The sequence below is a fragment of the Lepidochelys olivacea genome (assembly GCF_965140295.1).
Source record: "Lepidochelys olivacea isolate rLepOli2 genome assembly, chromosome: 6".
NCBI lineage: Eukaryota > Metazoa > Chordata > Testudines > Cheloniidae > Lepidochelys > Lepidochelys olivacea.
The window spans coordinates 111,536,347-111,552,537 of record NC_140416.1 but is presented as its reverse complement, the minus strand read 5'-3'; the positions used below and the strand labels follow the sequence as shown (position 1 = coordinate 111,552,537).

Sequence of the window (16,191 nt, the reverse complement as noted above, 5' to 3'; positions counted from 1 at the left end):
CCATTTCATTACAATACTCCACTCCCTCACTCTTTTCCATGGACTGCTGTGTCTCTGGTCTTATGGGTGTGACTAACCCATCAGTTTAGTGAAACATTTTTTGGATTCCATATACCTGAAAAGACCACTTTTTTTCATCATATTTCAGCAGAGCCTCAACAGGAAGTCCCTAGCTGTGTGAGGCAAGGTATTCTCAGTGAACAGCACTATGTTCTGAAATTTAGCTTCTAACCCTGGTCCAACAGAGTGTAAGTTTGACTCCTGAGGTACAGTTGCAAGGCCTTTCTCTTCATTCTTGCTTTGAGGATTTGAGGTTCAGGTGGAAACCTTTTTAGGGTAGCAAAGTTCATTAGTTAATGTTGCTCCCACACATGGCTTCATAGCGCTTGTCCATGGACAGAGAAATCACAACAGGTGCATTTTTATAAACTGGAATAATAAAAATGCGAAGCAATATTGCTGCAAAAGGAAGAAAGGGAAGGATGCAATAGGAATCGTCATAGGATTCAGTTGCACAAACAACACTAATTCATTTTTAGATATAAAAATTATTAGCAAAATTTGAGGAGTAAAATGTAGGCACTAGAGTAAGAATGGATGGCACTGCAGAGGGTAGGGTGAGTCCAAGCCGAGTGAGGTATCAGAGGATTTGAAGGAGAGCTGTAACGTCATTTGGTGCAACTGGAGAAGACCAGAGGGGGGGAAAGCATGAGCATAAAGCAGAGGCTAGAGCTGTAGTAGACATGCTCGCACTAGCTCTCACTGAACAAGAACACTAAAAATAATAGCGTAGCTGGGGTAACATGGGCTAGCTGCCCTGAGTCCAAACCCATCTGGATGCTCGGGGTATGCACCGAGGCACCTAGCCTGTACGTCCTTGACTACACAATGCTTTTGCTTTTTCGTAGGGCAGCTCAAAGAGTGCTAGGGCAAGCCTGGCTGTGGAAACTGGGAATCACATCCCCGGCTTGTGGTGTAGATCTAGCTAAAGGAATCACCTTTAGTTTTTCTCCATAATTGCACATTTTACAAATGAATTCTGTCCCAAGTCAAACTCTCTCTTTGCTAAACAGTTTCGTAGGAAAAGGTGACCCAACCTGAACTGACAATTCTGGAGTCACACCGTATTCCATAAGTGGTCCCACTGATTTCAAAGGAATCCAGATGCACTGAGGCTAGTTATTGTTCAATGTGGATAGAGTGAAGGTATCCAAATCTAGTCCTAACCAAATAGCACATTTACACAGCAACATGCCTAAGAAGTCTGATGCTGTTGGAAACATCATCTTCTTTCCCCCAGGGTCTTAGATGTAATAGAAGTTTAGCTGCTGAATGCCCAATATATGGACCTGGAATCTGGCATAATAAATTCACCTTAATGATAGTATCAGACAATCCCTAAATAAAAAATAGCAGTGCAGCATTTAATGTGTATTTTTAAAATATAACTGTGAATAAAACCACCTTGCTTGAAGCTTGACTACTCAGCACTCCTTTTCTTCATGGAGCAGAACTCAAAACATGGCTGGTCATTATTTAAAAAGGACATTTTTGAAATCTACAGCACTCAGATTTGACCTACCCTCCCTCGGCTGCAACGTCCATAGCACTATCTGGGGTTCTCCTATCTAAAAATTTTTCACTCAGGTTTTCTTTAAAAAGAACAGATGCAAACAGCCCTGTGCTCATAAGCAACCCTTCCATAATAATAACGCAATGTACATGCAGGTTCCAGGAAAGGGGGAAAAAAAGATACACTAAAGTAACAGTCCCAAATACACAGGTATATTTTCCTAGAGTACAGCCACAGTAGCATCAATTCAGATGTACAGAGCCACAGCATGTGTGTGTATATAACATAATATTTAGGTTGGCTTCTGCTGGTGCAGACCCTGGTGGAAGCCTCTAGCAGCTGAGAGCTGCCACAGAGAGAGTCTATGACAGTGCAAAGTAGCCTCAAACTCCCCATCTGGCCAAAAACAAACAAAAAAAAAAAACCACACAACCAACCCCATAGGAGGGCGGGCACTGGTCCCACCATCTGCCTTCCCTCCAGCGAATGAAGCCCCCTCGGGGAAGCAGGGAAAGGAGCTCATACAGGAAGATGAAAGTTACCCCTGCCTGTATGAGCTCTTTTCCCTGCTCCACAGAGCTGCTGCTGCCGCTGCCATTTAGTCGGATCTGGCCCACTGTGTATTGCCTGTATACAGAGGAATGGAAGGGAAACATGGACCAGCCAACTGTTACTTATTAATGTTGCATAAAAACTGTCTTAATCTTTGCCAGTTTTCCCTCAGTTTTCTCTATAATATTCAACGTTTTGTACTGGTATTTTTTCTTCTTTTGACTAATTTCTCATTGAGACTTGACTCCCCCCCCCGGCCACACACATATATTTGGTGTCTCTGGCAGATGCTCCCAGATTTCTTCATCTTTTCTGGTCCATGCTCTCTCCTCTCCCCAACTACTATTCTCTTAACTTTGTTCCCAATCCCACTGTGCAGCTCCCCTCTTCCTGTGGCTACTTATAGAGGAGCCACTTCTGCCCTCCAACCCCACAGGGAAAGGAGGCAATAAGAGCTGTTTTCTCTTCCAGCCTTCCCCCATGTATAAGAGAGCAGAGGTAAACCAGAGGCTCAGCAGTTGAAACACTCCAAGGCCTGGCTTGCTGGGCCAGATAGGCCTGATGACAGATGCATGCTGTCAGTCCTACCTGCTTTGGGGCAGAGCTAATGGAGTGCTGATCTATGCTCCCACAGCAGAGACTGGTGATACCAGTAGGGGCAAACCCCTTCACGGTGTCAAATCCAGATCTGATGTCAACCTACCCCTGCAGAATTATTAGAGAGTGAACACAATAAACCTTCACTTTGGGTCTGTGTTGAGCCAGTGCCCTTGAGAATACTGACTCTTCAGTAGCATGTACAATGGAAGGTCTCCACACTTGCTGTCACAAAATTTCACAATGCACTTTATTGCAGGAGCAGCTGTGTTAGAATTTGACCAAGAGAGCGTGGTTATTTTGGATAGTGAGTCTTCCTCCTTCCATTGCAGTTGTGTACAGTATTCTTTCCTGCCTGGCGCAAACTGTTGTGTAGCATTGCTTTGTGCTGTACAATATCTATATAGAACTGCCCCCTGGGTAGATGAAGTTCCTGTAGAATACTGGTATATACATTTATGGGGTGATTATCCTGACCCCAGGAGGACACTAGCAAAACTCCAATTGACTTTAATGAGGCCAGGATTTTACCCTGGATATTTAAAACATCACAGCATGCAATTAACCATCCAACCATCTTTGATAGAAGAAATTAGTTTACCACTTCAAAAATCCAGTCATTCCTTTCTCTGGATTTTCCAGTGTAGCCTGGCTTTTTCTGTCTGACCTTTCAGACTGTAAACTCTTCAGGCTAAGGGTTTGTGATGTGTAGGCAGCCAAGCCTATTGTTATCATTAAACAAATTATGATGACATCACAGCTTTATGCCAAAACAGAGTCAGAACCTCAGCTGGTATAAAACAACATAGCTCCATTGACTCAGTGTGTATTTGCACTTAGTTACAGCAGCTGAAGATCTGGCCCTTTGGATTTGTACCAGCATCAGTTCAGCTACAGAGCTCTCAATTGGTATGCAGCCTACAAAAAATGCACTATAATACTCTTTTCAGTAACTAAATCAGCATTATTGTATCTCACTAAATTCTGGATGGAGTAAGAATTTGTATTATTTTATAAGAAAAGTAACAGCAAATTTCTCAGTAGACATAAACCACTACCAAGAATGTACCCTCAGCTAAGCAAACCAGACTAAAGACTGCTGGAGGTAGGTTTAAATATAGGCCGAGCACATAAAGATAAGATTCTAGAGCTGGTGCAAACTCTCTCTCAGTAACATGAAATACCAGTGTCATCACTCTGAATGGTTTGGTGTTTAAAAAACAAAAAACCACAGACAGGCACACACCCTCTTCTCCCCAACAACAAACACCTTTCACCAAACTACTAAAGATCTAAGGCTCTTTGGCTAATTCCAGTTCCTACATGTCTGCTGGATATTTCCAAAGCTGTCTGAACAATAGAGAAAGTTATGTCCATGTGTATATTTAAAAAAAAAATGATTGTCTGCCTCAGTTTTAAATCTTACAGTCAGGACCAGATTTTCACAAGAGCTCAGCACACAATAGCTTCCATTGAGACAGGTATGAGCAGATCTGAAGAGTTCTGCATGTTGGGTGCTGAGCTCTTGTGAAAATCTGTCCAATACTGAATAGAACAGGTTTCTTCACACAGCTCTAGAAGCAGTAACACTAACAACTATCACCACCTGGAAAGAAGTTTACTCATCTTCAGAACAAAGGTGGTTTATAGGACAATGACCAGATGATGATGATTTAAAAAAAAAAAAAAAAATCTTGCACAAGATCACAATATCTCAGTTTGAATGTGCAGTAGGATATTTACACTTCTGTTCTGAAAATTTTCCAAAGATCTCAGTTTTATCTTGATACAAAACAGGGGGAGAGGGGAGGAAAAGAATTGAAATATCAAAGATGGTCATAGAATGGGAAAACCATTTACTGTCAAGCTCTACTTCTGAATCTAATTTGTAGCCTTAAACTATCTTAGTATTATGGAAAGAAATCAAAATCTCAGTACATGAGTAATCTGCTTGTAAAAGAGTAGGCACATCAGGCGTTTAAAATGGAACTAACATGGGCTAGGACAAATAACAGCATATTAAAATTTTAACTTGAGCTTCATCCAGCAAAATACCTAAGCATGTGCTTAAAGTTATTTACATGAGTAGTCCCCTCAAAGTTAATATTGCAGAGGAATGTTTGCTAAATAACTACCTCCCCCTGACTTTTTTAAAGTTCCTGGAAACATTCTATTGTTCTTACTGTAGGTTTTGTAAAAGCACCTTTTTACAAACTAAAACTGTTGACCCAATCATGACTTGATTGCCTCTATCCAGCTGCCATGATTTGAGGAAAAACAGAATATTGATTAAGAATTTATGCAAAACTTGCAAGGCAATGCCACCTTGTGGCTATATGCTAAAACTAGTTTTAGCACAGTGGGCATTTGCCATTACACACTTCAATTTATTCAAATATTGGAAACTTTTCAAAATTTAAATCATAGGCCCCAATCCTCTAATCAGATAAGTGTGCCTGGACCTTTGTGCTTTCAGGGAACCCCCCTGATGGCAGTGGGGTAAGTGCAAGGTTGGATCCACATAGATCACATTAAAGAACCATAGAATATCAGGGTTGGAAGGGACCCCAGAAGGTCATCTAGTCCAACCCCCTGCTCGAAGCAGGACCAATTCCCAGTTAAATCATCCCAGCCAGGGCTTTGTCAAGCCTGACCTTAAAAACCTCTAAGGAAGGAGATTCTACCACCTCCCCAGGTAACGCATTCCAGTGTTTCACCACCCTCTTAGTGAAAAAGTTTTTCCTAATATCCAATCTAAACCTCCCCCACTGCAACTTGAGACCATTACTCCTCGTTCTGTCATCTGCTACCATTGAGAACAGTCTAGAGCCATCCTCTTTGGAACCCCCTTTCAGGTAGTTGAAAGCAGCTATCAAATCCCCCCTCATTCTTCTCTTCTGCAGGCTAAACAATCCCAGCTCCCTCAGCCTCTCCTCATAACTCATGTGTTCCAGTCCCCTAATCATTTTTGTTGCCCTTCGCTGGACTCTCTCCAATTTATCCACATCCTTCTTGAAGTGTGGGACCCAAAACTTGACACAGTACTCCAGATGAGGCCTCACCAATGTCGAATAGAGGGGAACGATCATGTCCCTTGATCTGCTCGCTATGCCCCTACTTACACATCCCAAAATGCCATTGGCCTTCTTGGCAACAAGGGCACACTGTTGACTCAGATCCAGCTTCTCGTCCACTGTCACCCCTAGGTCCTTTTCCGCAGAACTGCTGCCTAGCCATTCGGTCCCTAGTCTGTAGCTGTGCATTGGGTTCTTCCGTCCTAAGTGCAGGACCCTGCACTTATCCTTATTGAACCTCATCAGATTTCTTTTGGCCCAATCCTCCAATTTGTCTAGGTCCTTCTGTATCCTATCCCTCCCCTCCAGCGTATCTACCACTCCTCCCAGTTTAGTATCATCCACAAATTTGCTGAGAGTGCAATCCACACCATCCTCCAGATCATTTATGAAGATATTGAACAAAAGAATCAGGGCCTAAGTCATTAAGCAGTCTGAAAATAATGGGAGCATTTTAAACATCTTACTGTTACCAAATGTTGTTGAAATAGCCTATTTATTTATGACAGATCAACAGGTGTATTTGAACAGGTTTAGTATTTCAGTGAAAAAAAAGTCTATTCCATTCACAGTGGACCAGATTTTCATCTGGTATAAACTGGCGTAACTCCACTGATTTTAATGTAGCTATGCTGTTTTACCAGCTGTGGATCTGGCCTACCACCTACATTGGTATTCCTCCGAGAGAATGAATAGAAGGAAGAAATTAAAAGATTACAAAAATAAAGTACAAACCCCAATCAGTAGTAATATGTTTCTAGTTCCAACCATTACATTTTGATAAAAATAGAATTACGGAAATAGCTGAAAGCAAGTGCACACATCCATATACGAAGTAATTATCACTGTATAAAACCTTAAAGCAACCTGCGCTACCTATACCGCCAGTTTAAATGGACACTGGGGCAGCGATGAAAAATTTACACTATTAAATGAGGAACAAAAAAAAAAAATATATATATATATATATATAGCTGAACTGAAGAACAAATGAAACACATTTAAAATCACTATTTCCAACCTCAAGAATTAACATTCAAAAATGCCCCCCCAAAATAATGATATTTTAAAAATGATAATTTCAGTCTTAATTTGTCTTCAGGGTTTTGAGCCTTTAACATTCACTTTTTCAAGCTTTTCTCTGCAATCATGTGGGCAAGAAACTTGTGGGGTTTTTTGGGGGGTTTTTGTTTGTTTTTCTTTTTTTAAAAAAAAAAATGAAAGCTGAGGTTCTCACATAATCATCTGACACCAGGAGCTGGAGAGCTAAGAAAAACACACCAATATATTGCAAAACTCATGTTAAAATTGCTAGAGCTGGCAACACAAATGGCATTACAATACAGAAATTAAAGTGCTATGCAGCTTGTTTGTATGACATCTGAGCCACTTAAAAATAAATAACCTCTACACAATGCAAAAGGTACAAAATGCTGTACAACGGAAGTAGTCAATCTAGAAAAATAAATCATCTGTCAGGTCACTTGGTCCATCTCTGCTAACCCAAAATATAAGATTCAAAGGACAGTTGGCAAGAAAAGGCACAGAAACCATCCTAAACCACTACAGCCATTTTAATTAAGGATCTTTTATTTACTATCCAATGAACCATGTTAAAATTTTATAAAGCCTTTGGACTGTCCTTGTAATTGTTTATAGTAGGATAATTGATTTGCTTCAGCATAAGTGAGAAGCAGTTAACACAATATCCAAAGCATACTGTGCCCTGCAAACTTGCTGAACAAACCTAAAGAAATCGATGTACTGCATAACCAGATTTTTTCCTTTATACACCATTTTTACTGAGATAGGACTTGATTAGCCACTCCCATGTGAAAGCCTGCACAAGGGGCCTGTAGGAAAGAAAATCTTCAAGGAGTTCTCCACTCATTCTATGATGGGTTTGCCCCTGCCAAAGAGGCTGCAAGGTTCACTTATGTACTACAAGCATTCCAAGATGGCTACATTGAGGCTCTGTGCCTTTGCAGCAGCTCTGCCCCATTCCTCAGCTGTAAGGCTGCATTGCAGCTTCCTCGAACAGTGACTGTCCTCAACAGCAGAACAGTCTCCAAGGCTGGATTACTTGTTCTCCCCGAGCTCCATGGGGCCAGCAGGTAAACAGCACGTGTTCCCACCATCTTACCCACGCCCTTTAAAAACAGATTACAATTTTCCTACATCACACTGTAGGGGAATGAGGTGTCTTTCACAGAAAACAAAGCATATATAAAATAAAGCATTTCACTTTAGATCCTTGCCTTACTTCCAGATACACTTTCTTTCTTTCCTGCATATTAAGGGTCTCAGGGACAAGAAACGATAGTAACCTAAGTGTGTTATCTCCTTTATCTTAAGCATCTACTTTTTTGTTTTGAAAAAGGTGAATTCTGTGAGGCCAACTCAGTGGGGTGAAATGAAGCTAGAAGGCAACACAGGCTACATCTACACTACACACTAGTGTCTGCAGTAAAAAGCAAGCTGCACCCACACTGCAGTATGTAGCTACAAGTGTCAGCGAAAGGCTCCACAGCGTGGAAAGGCTTTCAGCAACTCTCCACTGCCAAAGCCTTTCACTGCAGCAAGGAAAGAATCTGGCAGGGGGGAGGCACTGGCGCCTCCCCTCCACCACCAGAGCCTTTCCCTGTGGTCGGGGAAGGGCTCCAGCAGCCAGTTGGTAGTGGGACACTACACTGCTAATGGTAGCATTGTAGACATGGAGGCATGGCTTGGACAAGGTGAGAGCCATGTATTCTCACACACACACACACACACACCTTTCATGTATGTCTTTACTTGCCCTAGCTGTACCCCACTATCTACACTGCAATTATACCATGCTGGGGAAGCTACTCGGTTACATACACTACACACCACCAAAAAAAGCACATAGTGTAAGATGTACCCACAGAGAGCCTTAGAACAAAGTAAGTATAGCAATGGAATGGAAGGGTCTCATGCAGTTATTTTGTTATATCCATAGCCTAAAGGAAACCCCTACCCTCTCATAGCCGTGGTGTAAAAGCTAAAACTCCAGAACTACAGCCAACCCAGCAGCTAGAAGAGAGACTTATTCTTTGTCTGAACCTTTAGCATTATTACACTGTCCCAATACTTGCAGCCACCCAACTTAAAGTTTTCAGTGCCCACCTTGGAATAATGGAATACTGTAATCACAAAGAAAACTCAAATGCAGCTGAATGCAACAAAGTGAGGCCTATTTACCATTCCAGTAATGGAACATATGCAGTTACCACTGCCTGCAGCTCTGTAAGCATCCCAGGAGCAGACCCTATACTGCTCCATAGTAAACTGCACCAAGGGAACCAGGAGATCCAGCAACACACTTTAAAAGTAACTTGAAAATGTAGAAAGTGTTTGTGATCTGCGTCTTTCCCGTTATGGCATAGGAAGGACCGTTAGTACCTATACCTCAGCTAATAAAGCCAAAAGAGATTTCGATACTCAGACTAAAAATCCTTTCCCCGCTGAATTGCCTATTAGGGGAATAAGTCCGTTAAAAGATTTAAAACATTTAATGGAGGGCTGAAAAGCTCTCGCTCCAGTTCCCCAATCCTCCCCTAAAAACAAAACGTGTCAGGCTTTGAGAGTTAAAATACAACTACACCAAAAGGATATTTCTGAGGCAAAAATAAACCTTTCAGACTTTCCAATTGGATTGTGAAGAAACAAAGAAGGCAGGTGCCCTTTAAATAACATTTCTGGAGCACATTACACCGTTCCAATACGGGCAAGTTTTCTTTGCCATTTGTTTCTCTGCTTTCGGTTTCCTTTTTCTTCCCATCCATGCAACCCAGAGAAGCACTCCTTTTCCTTTTCTGGTTCTCCCTCCTTCCTTCTAAATCTACATTGTCTGCATGAGGCATCTATCATGACAGCCACCTTTCGAAGGGACAGGCTTGAGGATCACTAACTAATAGGGATTTTGAGCCATGAAATCCACTTCAGTGGTCTTCGACCACAAGCTCATATGAAATAAAATGTAAGGATAAATGAGCCAAAATGCATCTGTCAACTATTTTGAAATACAAATACTTTGTAAACAACCTGCCTGATCTCTCCAGGAGCCTGGAAGAGTGTCACTATTTTCAGCCTGTAACCCTAAGTGGAAAGGGGAAAAAAAAGCAGACACATCAGAGGTTCAAGTTTGTAGAAAGAGCTTAACCTTAAACCACTGTTTTCTGTTCAAAAAGTTGTTTCCTAAAATCTCTCTAAAAAAACCCTGATATTTAAGCACAGTAACATCATCTACCAAAGAATGTTTTACATTCACAAAATACAGGTTTAAGCTATTTTCCACTATAACAAAAACAGAAGGATGAAGGAAGGCTGTAGAGCTGGTGTCACCGTTCCAAAAAAAGTGTTTGGTATAACTTTTTATGATCTTTAAATTTAATTTACTTTAAAAAAAAAGTTTGAATATTTTAGGAAAAAGTATCCTTTCCCACTGACAGTCTGCAGTTTCTGGTTGAGGCAGACATCAAACTTAATGTCCAGATATAGTTACATACAAAGCTGCTCATTGAATAATTAGATTTCTGATGTGTACTCCGAAGGAGGGTACCACGTATGCATCTTTTCTAGATCAAGGTTATGCTAGAAGGAACCATGAAGATTCAGGCAGCCAATAATGCGTATGGAAGAGAACGTTTACAAGTCAGATCATATTGTGAGTCAAACTCTACTCCGGTCTCTGCTTTGAGCTATGTGACCTAGGACAAGTGCCTGAGCTTAGACCTCACAGATGAAAGTTGTGTGTCTAGAACAATGCCATCCCCCTATGAAAAAGCACTACATGAATTGATACGATTTTGACCCATAAACCAGTATCCAGAGATAGCAGCAACTGAACAGCCTTCAGACACAAAATGTGTGTTCTGTTATCTGTAATGCTGAGAACTATGCTCATCTATGCCAGTAGAATCCAGCTCAAGATAGTCCTTGAAGGTAACTGTAGTCTCAGATAATAGCATCAGTAATTCAGAAGTCTCTTCAACATATAAAAAAGTTTATTTAGCTACAGTATTAAAAAAATATCACATAAAATGCATAGAAATCCCATTGTTAATTCCACACACTAGAAGGGTCAGATATAAACATGTTCTTCATGGCACTTGATACCTTAGCCATAAAGAGGTGTTGATAGTTCATTAAGAGTTTCAGGCTTCAAACATTGAACAGCCATTGCAGAGAACTTGCTCGCCAGTATCACTGTAACTAGAAGAGAAACAGTCACATGTCAAATGAGTGTACACTATTTTGGACACAGTATAAAGCTTCCCCTCCTTTCTTCAAAGCTCACCACAAACAAGACTTAACCCCTGCTGTAATGTACATAAATGGTGTCTCAGACTTCATCACACTGAGACCCCCTTCTGACAACAAAAATTACTACATGACCGGGGGGAGAGAGGGGACAGAAGCCTGAGCCCACCCAAGCCCACCCCATGCAGGGGGGCCAAACCTGAAGTCCAAGGGCTCCAGCCCCATCCAGGGGGGCTGTAACCTGAGCCCTGCCACCCAGAGCTGAAGCCCTCAGGCTTTGCCCCGGGCACTAAGGCTTGGTGTTCAGCCCTGGGCCCCAGCAAGTCTAAGCCAGCCCTGGCAACCCCATTAAAATTGGGTCCCAACCCACAGTTTGAGAACCGCTGCATTAGAGAAACACTAATGGTGCTGTAAATTCTTTCCAGCTACTTCACAAGTATCCATTCCCTCTATCAGCTCTACAGAGCTGTGATAGGAGACATGCCTTTCTCACCTCACAGAACATTTGGATAGAAAGCAGAGTCACTTACAGTAAGAGTAGATTACTTCATACACTATATCCTTTCCTGTTTCAGATAGTTTAATGACAAAACTACATGCCCCTTGAAAATTTCAGGATCACTTGGGTACAACATGAAGATACAGTATGTGAAGGCACAACATATGAATTGGCCATTACAATCTGATGCATACTGCAGCCTTTCCCTTATTGAAATAGTATATTCTAAAAAGTTGCATGAGGCACTTACTCGATAATCGAACACAAGGAACAGGCAACAGCATTACAGCACTTGCAGAGTTTGCTGCAATTCTGGCATACAAAACGATCACACTGTGTGCAAGCTTCTTTGATATCAACAGTTCTTATGCAGGAGGAACAGGCTTTGGAAACTCCGACTGGTGGAGCTGTTTTAGAAATAGGTTTTTAGATTCTTATACCAGAACAGAAGATTTGAACATCAGATGTTTAAAGTTCTACAATGTTCAGGATAGTAGATTACCTCCATATCAATGTTATGACTGCAATTACATTAGTGGTGTTGGAAATTTTGACAGCTAAAGTGCATTACTCCAGGCATCAGCACAAAATATAGCCCACCTATGAAGTTTCATTGAAGACAGAATTTTGTGGCATGCCACACCTAGGTTATCAAGCAGATTATATTTAACTAAATTTATAAACCGATTATGAGGATCTCAGCTTTTAAATCAATTATATTTTAAACAAAAAGGGAGCCACATGACATCAACTAAACATGTCATTAGCAACAGCTAAGCAACTCTAGTAGAAAAAGGTATGTTCTGTGCATTCATCAAAGGAGACTAATGAAGTCCACTTCCCTAAACTGCAAAAAGAAAAGGAGTACTTGTGGCACCTTAGAGACTAACAAATTTATTTGAGCATATAAGCTTATGCTCAAATAAATTTGTTAGTCTCTAAGGTGCCACAAGTACTTGTCTTTTTGCAAATACAGACTAACACGGCTGAGACTCTGTTCCCTATGCTGCTGATCCAAAGACATTGCAGATACCTGCTGATATAACAAATAATTAGCTAGATGCCACTTACTCTTTTCCATTGCTTGGGAATGCCTCAGTAGTTTTCCATCTTGCCCAATGAGCATTTGTCCATTCCAACTGTACTTAGTACAAGTTTCCTGTGTATCTTTAAGTGGCTCTGGAAAGCAGGGGACTGTGCAGGTCCCTGCTGCGTTGCCCTTCCACATGCTATCCATGTAGGCCTGGGCGCCTCGGAAGAGTAGCTCCTTGGTCTTTTCTAGGAGACAGCAACAGGGATGGGAAGAAGAGAGTCACGGTAAGAACAGCCCTATAGAGGGGCACGCTAGGAACTCATCCTAGGCCTGGAAGGATGAGTTTTTAAATGGGTCAATGTCCATTTCACCGCAGGCATGGAAACCCACAGAAAAACTGCTTCCCCGGACAGCTGCAATTTAGGGCTGGGCGGAGGAAGAAAGACGCCGTTTGAGGGCTGGGAGTTGGCATTAAGGACGTTTCCCGGGAACATGTTGCCAGGTGACGTTGACAGCTTGTGTGCCAGGGGTTATTAACGCTGGAGCTTTCTGAAGCTCAAGCTCGGCTGCCCTCAGGAAGGGACTGCCCGGCGCCCCCAGAGCTCCCCCCCGTGGCGCTGTCCACCAACCTCACAAGCCGCCCCGGGAGCAGCCCTGGCCAGCCCCAGGCCCCGCCAGCGGGGACCTACCGCAACCCCCGTCTGCCCGCGGAGGGAGCCCGGGGCGACACAAGACCACCCCGCCCCGCCGCGCCCACCGGGGACTCCCGCCCGGGGCCGCTATAACCTGCCCCGCGCGGCCCCTGCCGCTTCCCCGCGGGCAGGGAGGCGCCCGCGCCCGGCCCCTCACCGAAGAGCTCCCGCCGGTACTTCTCGCCCAGGGCGCCGCGGCTCAGCTCCCGCAGCCCCACGCGGGTTTTCAGCTGCAGCGGGGCCGTGTCCCCGAAGGGGCAGGAGCGCTTCGGCATCCCGGCCCGGCGGCGGAGGGACACCGCGGGCGCCGCCGCGCTCAGACCCCCGCAGGGACGCGCCGCGGAGACACCAGCCTGAGGCCGAGCGACCCTGAAGCTGCGAAGGCCCGAGCTCGGCCCCGCCCACTTTCAGCCCTGACCGCTGACATCACCAAACTCCCGACCAATCAAGGGAAGGGAATAGGGCGGAGCGCGGGCGAGCAGGAGCGGGGCGGCGAGGCAGAAGAGTGGAGGGGGCGGGGCTCGCACGTTAACCGTGAAATGGTGGGAGAGGGGGGCGGGGCTGCTGGATGGCGTGGCCCGGCCCGGCCCGGCCCGGCCCGACCTTGCCTTGCCTTGCCTAGGGGCTGGACCCCACTGGGAAGGGGCAGCCTGAGGGGCGTGGAGGGCCAGGACTCCTGGGTACTGTGCTGTGTCTGTCAGGGGGCCTAGTGGGTCGAGCCAGGTGCCAGGAGTCCTGGGTTCTGCTCTGGTTCTGGAGGTGCCAGGGGGCCTAGTGGGTAGAGCCAGGTGCCAAGACTCCTTGGTGCTGCTCTGCCTCTTTGGGTGATGGGGGCCTAGAAGATAAAGCTGTGGTCCAGGACTTCGAGGCTGGGTTTAAGTCACTTCCTTTCTATGCCTCAGTTACCCATCTGTAAAATGGGATGAAAGGGAGAACTTTAATGTCCCTGAGGCATTTTGAGATCCACGGGTCAATCAATACTATAGAAACATAGCCCCCACCAGCCCTCTGTTCCCTCTCAGGGCATAGAATCCTGTAGACACCCTCCTCCCCCAATCAGGTACAATATTCTGCTGAAAATGTAAACACATTTCTTACTTCTCTATTTTCTAATAATACCCTTTGGTAAGGGCCCATACCTGCCAGGTGCTGAGTACGTAAAGGGAGTTCATGATAAGATCCTAGGTCCATGGAAGGCATTCAGCACCTTGCAGTCTTGAGCCTTTGTTTAGCACCTTTCTTAGGCTGTCTCTGTGCTTTACAAAGGTGGGTAAATATGAGATCAGTGGGAGTGTGATCATCATTCCTATCGCACTCCCCATCAATACGCAGGCCAGGGAAGCTAATGGTCCAACCAGTGGACCAAATTCAGTGATGAATTTTGGTCGCGTGCCACCTGTGGCCTGTTGCACGTATGCTAAGATAGCATACGTGGGGTGAGGGTGTAATAATTCAGTCAAATTCTGCTTGAGTTTTGGATTCTGTACATCAGATGAAATGAGAAATCAAACAATAAGAGTTATGTTCTGGTAGTGGAGGGTGATTCTAAAACTCTTGATCTTAGAAATAGGGTTGAAAGTGAGCAACATGTGCTACAACTGCACAGCAGGATCTTTCATTTAAGGGCAGAATTTAGGGCATTTTGCCTAGAGGCTGACATATGATATTGTCAAGATGTTCTGTTATAATTCTCTTTGCAATATGCTGCCATCACCCCACTCCAGGGCAAACACAGAATTATTCTGTTGCAACCATTAGATTCTGCCTAAGGTGCTGACATCTCTTCTTTAATTGCTTCACAAGCCTCGTCCTTGACAACATCTGCTAGTGATCAGGCATCTTCAATTTGTAGGCTACAAGGCAAAATAATTCTGTCTCATGTGTCTCAACATGGCTTGGTGTCCTGTGGGGAGAGAGTTGGTTCATCTGCTAGTCTGTTGACTCTTCACCCAAAAGACTGATCCAGGAGTACTTTTATTAATCTCACTGCAATATGCCTTGAGGAAGATCCACTGGTGACTTGGAAACAGAAGAGAGGACCATGATCTGATCTGGCAAAGCTTGCTAGCATCTAACATTCACAAAAATTAATGGTGACAATTTCCCAGTTAGTTGAGAGTCTGTGTTATGTTATTCTACTTCTGACTGTGAAAAAACAAAAGAGACTACCAATAGTAATTGGGAATATGTTAATTTGGTTTATCTTTGAAAGCATGTTTGTGAAAGGAAGCAAGAAGGAAAATTAGACAATCCCATTTTCAATGTGCTCTTCTTCCAAGAATCATCTAGGCATATTTGTGTGTATTATGAAAAAATGGTTGGCTGAAAACTTTCTAACTCCTAAAACAAAGCAATTTATTTTTATTTATTTAGATATTTTTACAGTTTCAGATCTCAAATAAATTGGTTAGTCTCTAAGGTGCCACAAGTACTCCTCTTCTTTTTGCGAATACAGACTAACACGGCTGCTACTCTGAAAAAAGTATCTATTATGCAAGCCACATTCAGGCCGATGCCACACAATTTTTCAGTCCAGCTTTCAAACACCCCCAAATTGTGAGCATGTTTGATCTGGGGTTCTGATTCTGTCCATTATGAAAATAAAGGTCATTTACAACATTTGTGCATAGGTGGGGATTATGAACACCTCAAAATTCAAAGGTGTTCATATCTTTGATTTTGATTCTGCTCCATCTGTAATACAAACAACACATTTATAAATGCTGGCATACCTCAGCTATGCCTTCAACATAAATGCCATCAACCACCCAAAGTATAATGGTATTTCTTGAAGTGTTACTACTTTATAAAATATTTTTGTTCCATTTTTGTTGCAATTGGCTAATAAATTGTAATCCTTGAGGTTATACGAGATTTCTGAACTGTTC

The 16,191-nt window shown here is 43.3% G+C and overlaps 1 protein-coding gene across 1 annotated transcript; it reads right to left on the bottom strand.

Moving 5' to 3' along the window:
- Positions 1–10,805: 10,805 nt before the first annotated feature.
- SIVA1 (SIVA1 apoptosis inducing factor) lies at positions 10,806–13,716 on the bottom strand. Its single transcript, XM_084632636.1, has 4 exons — positions 13,461–13,716; positions 12,650–12,856; positions 11,829–11,985; positions 10,806–11,031 (listed from the first exon to the last, which is right to left on the bottom strand). Exons 1-4 carry the CDS (start codon positions 13,576–13,578, stop codon positions 10,974–10,976), a joined length of 540 nt encoding a protein of 179 aa, XP_084488762.1. The 5' UTR covers positions 13,579–13,716; the 3' UTR covers positions 10,806–10,973.
- Positions 13,717–16,191: the final 2,475 nt, after the last annotated feature.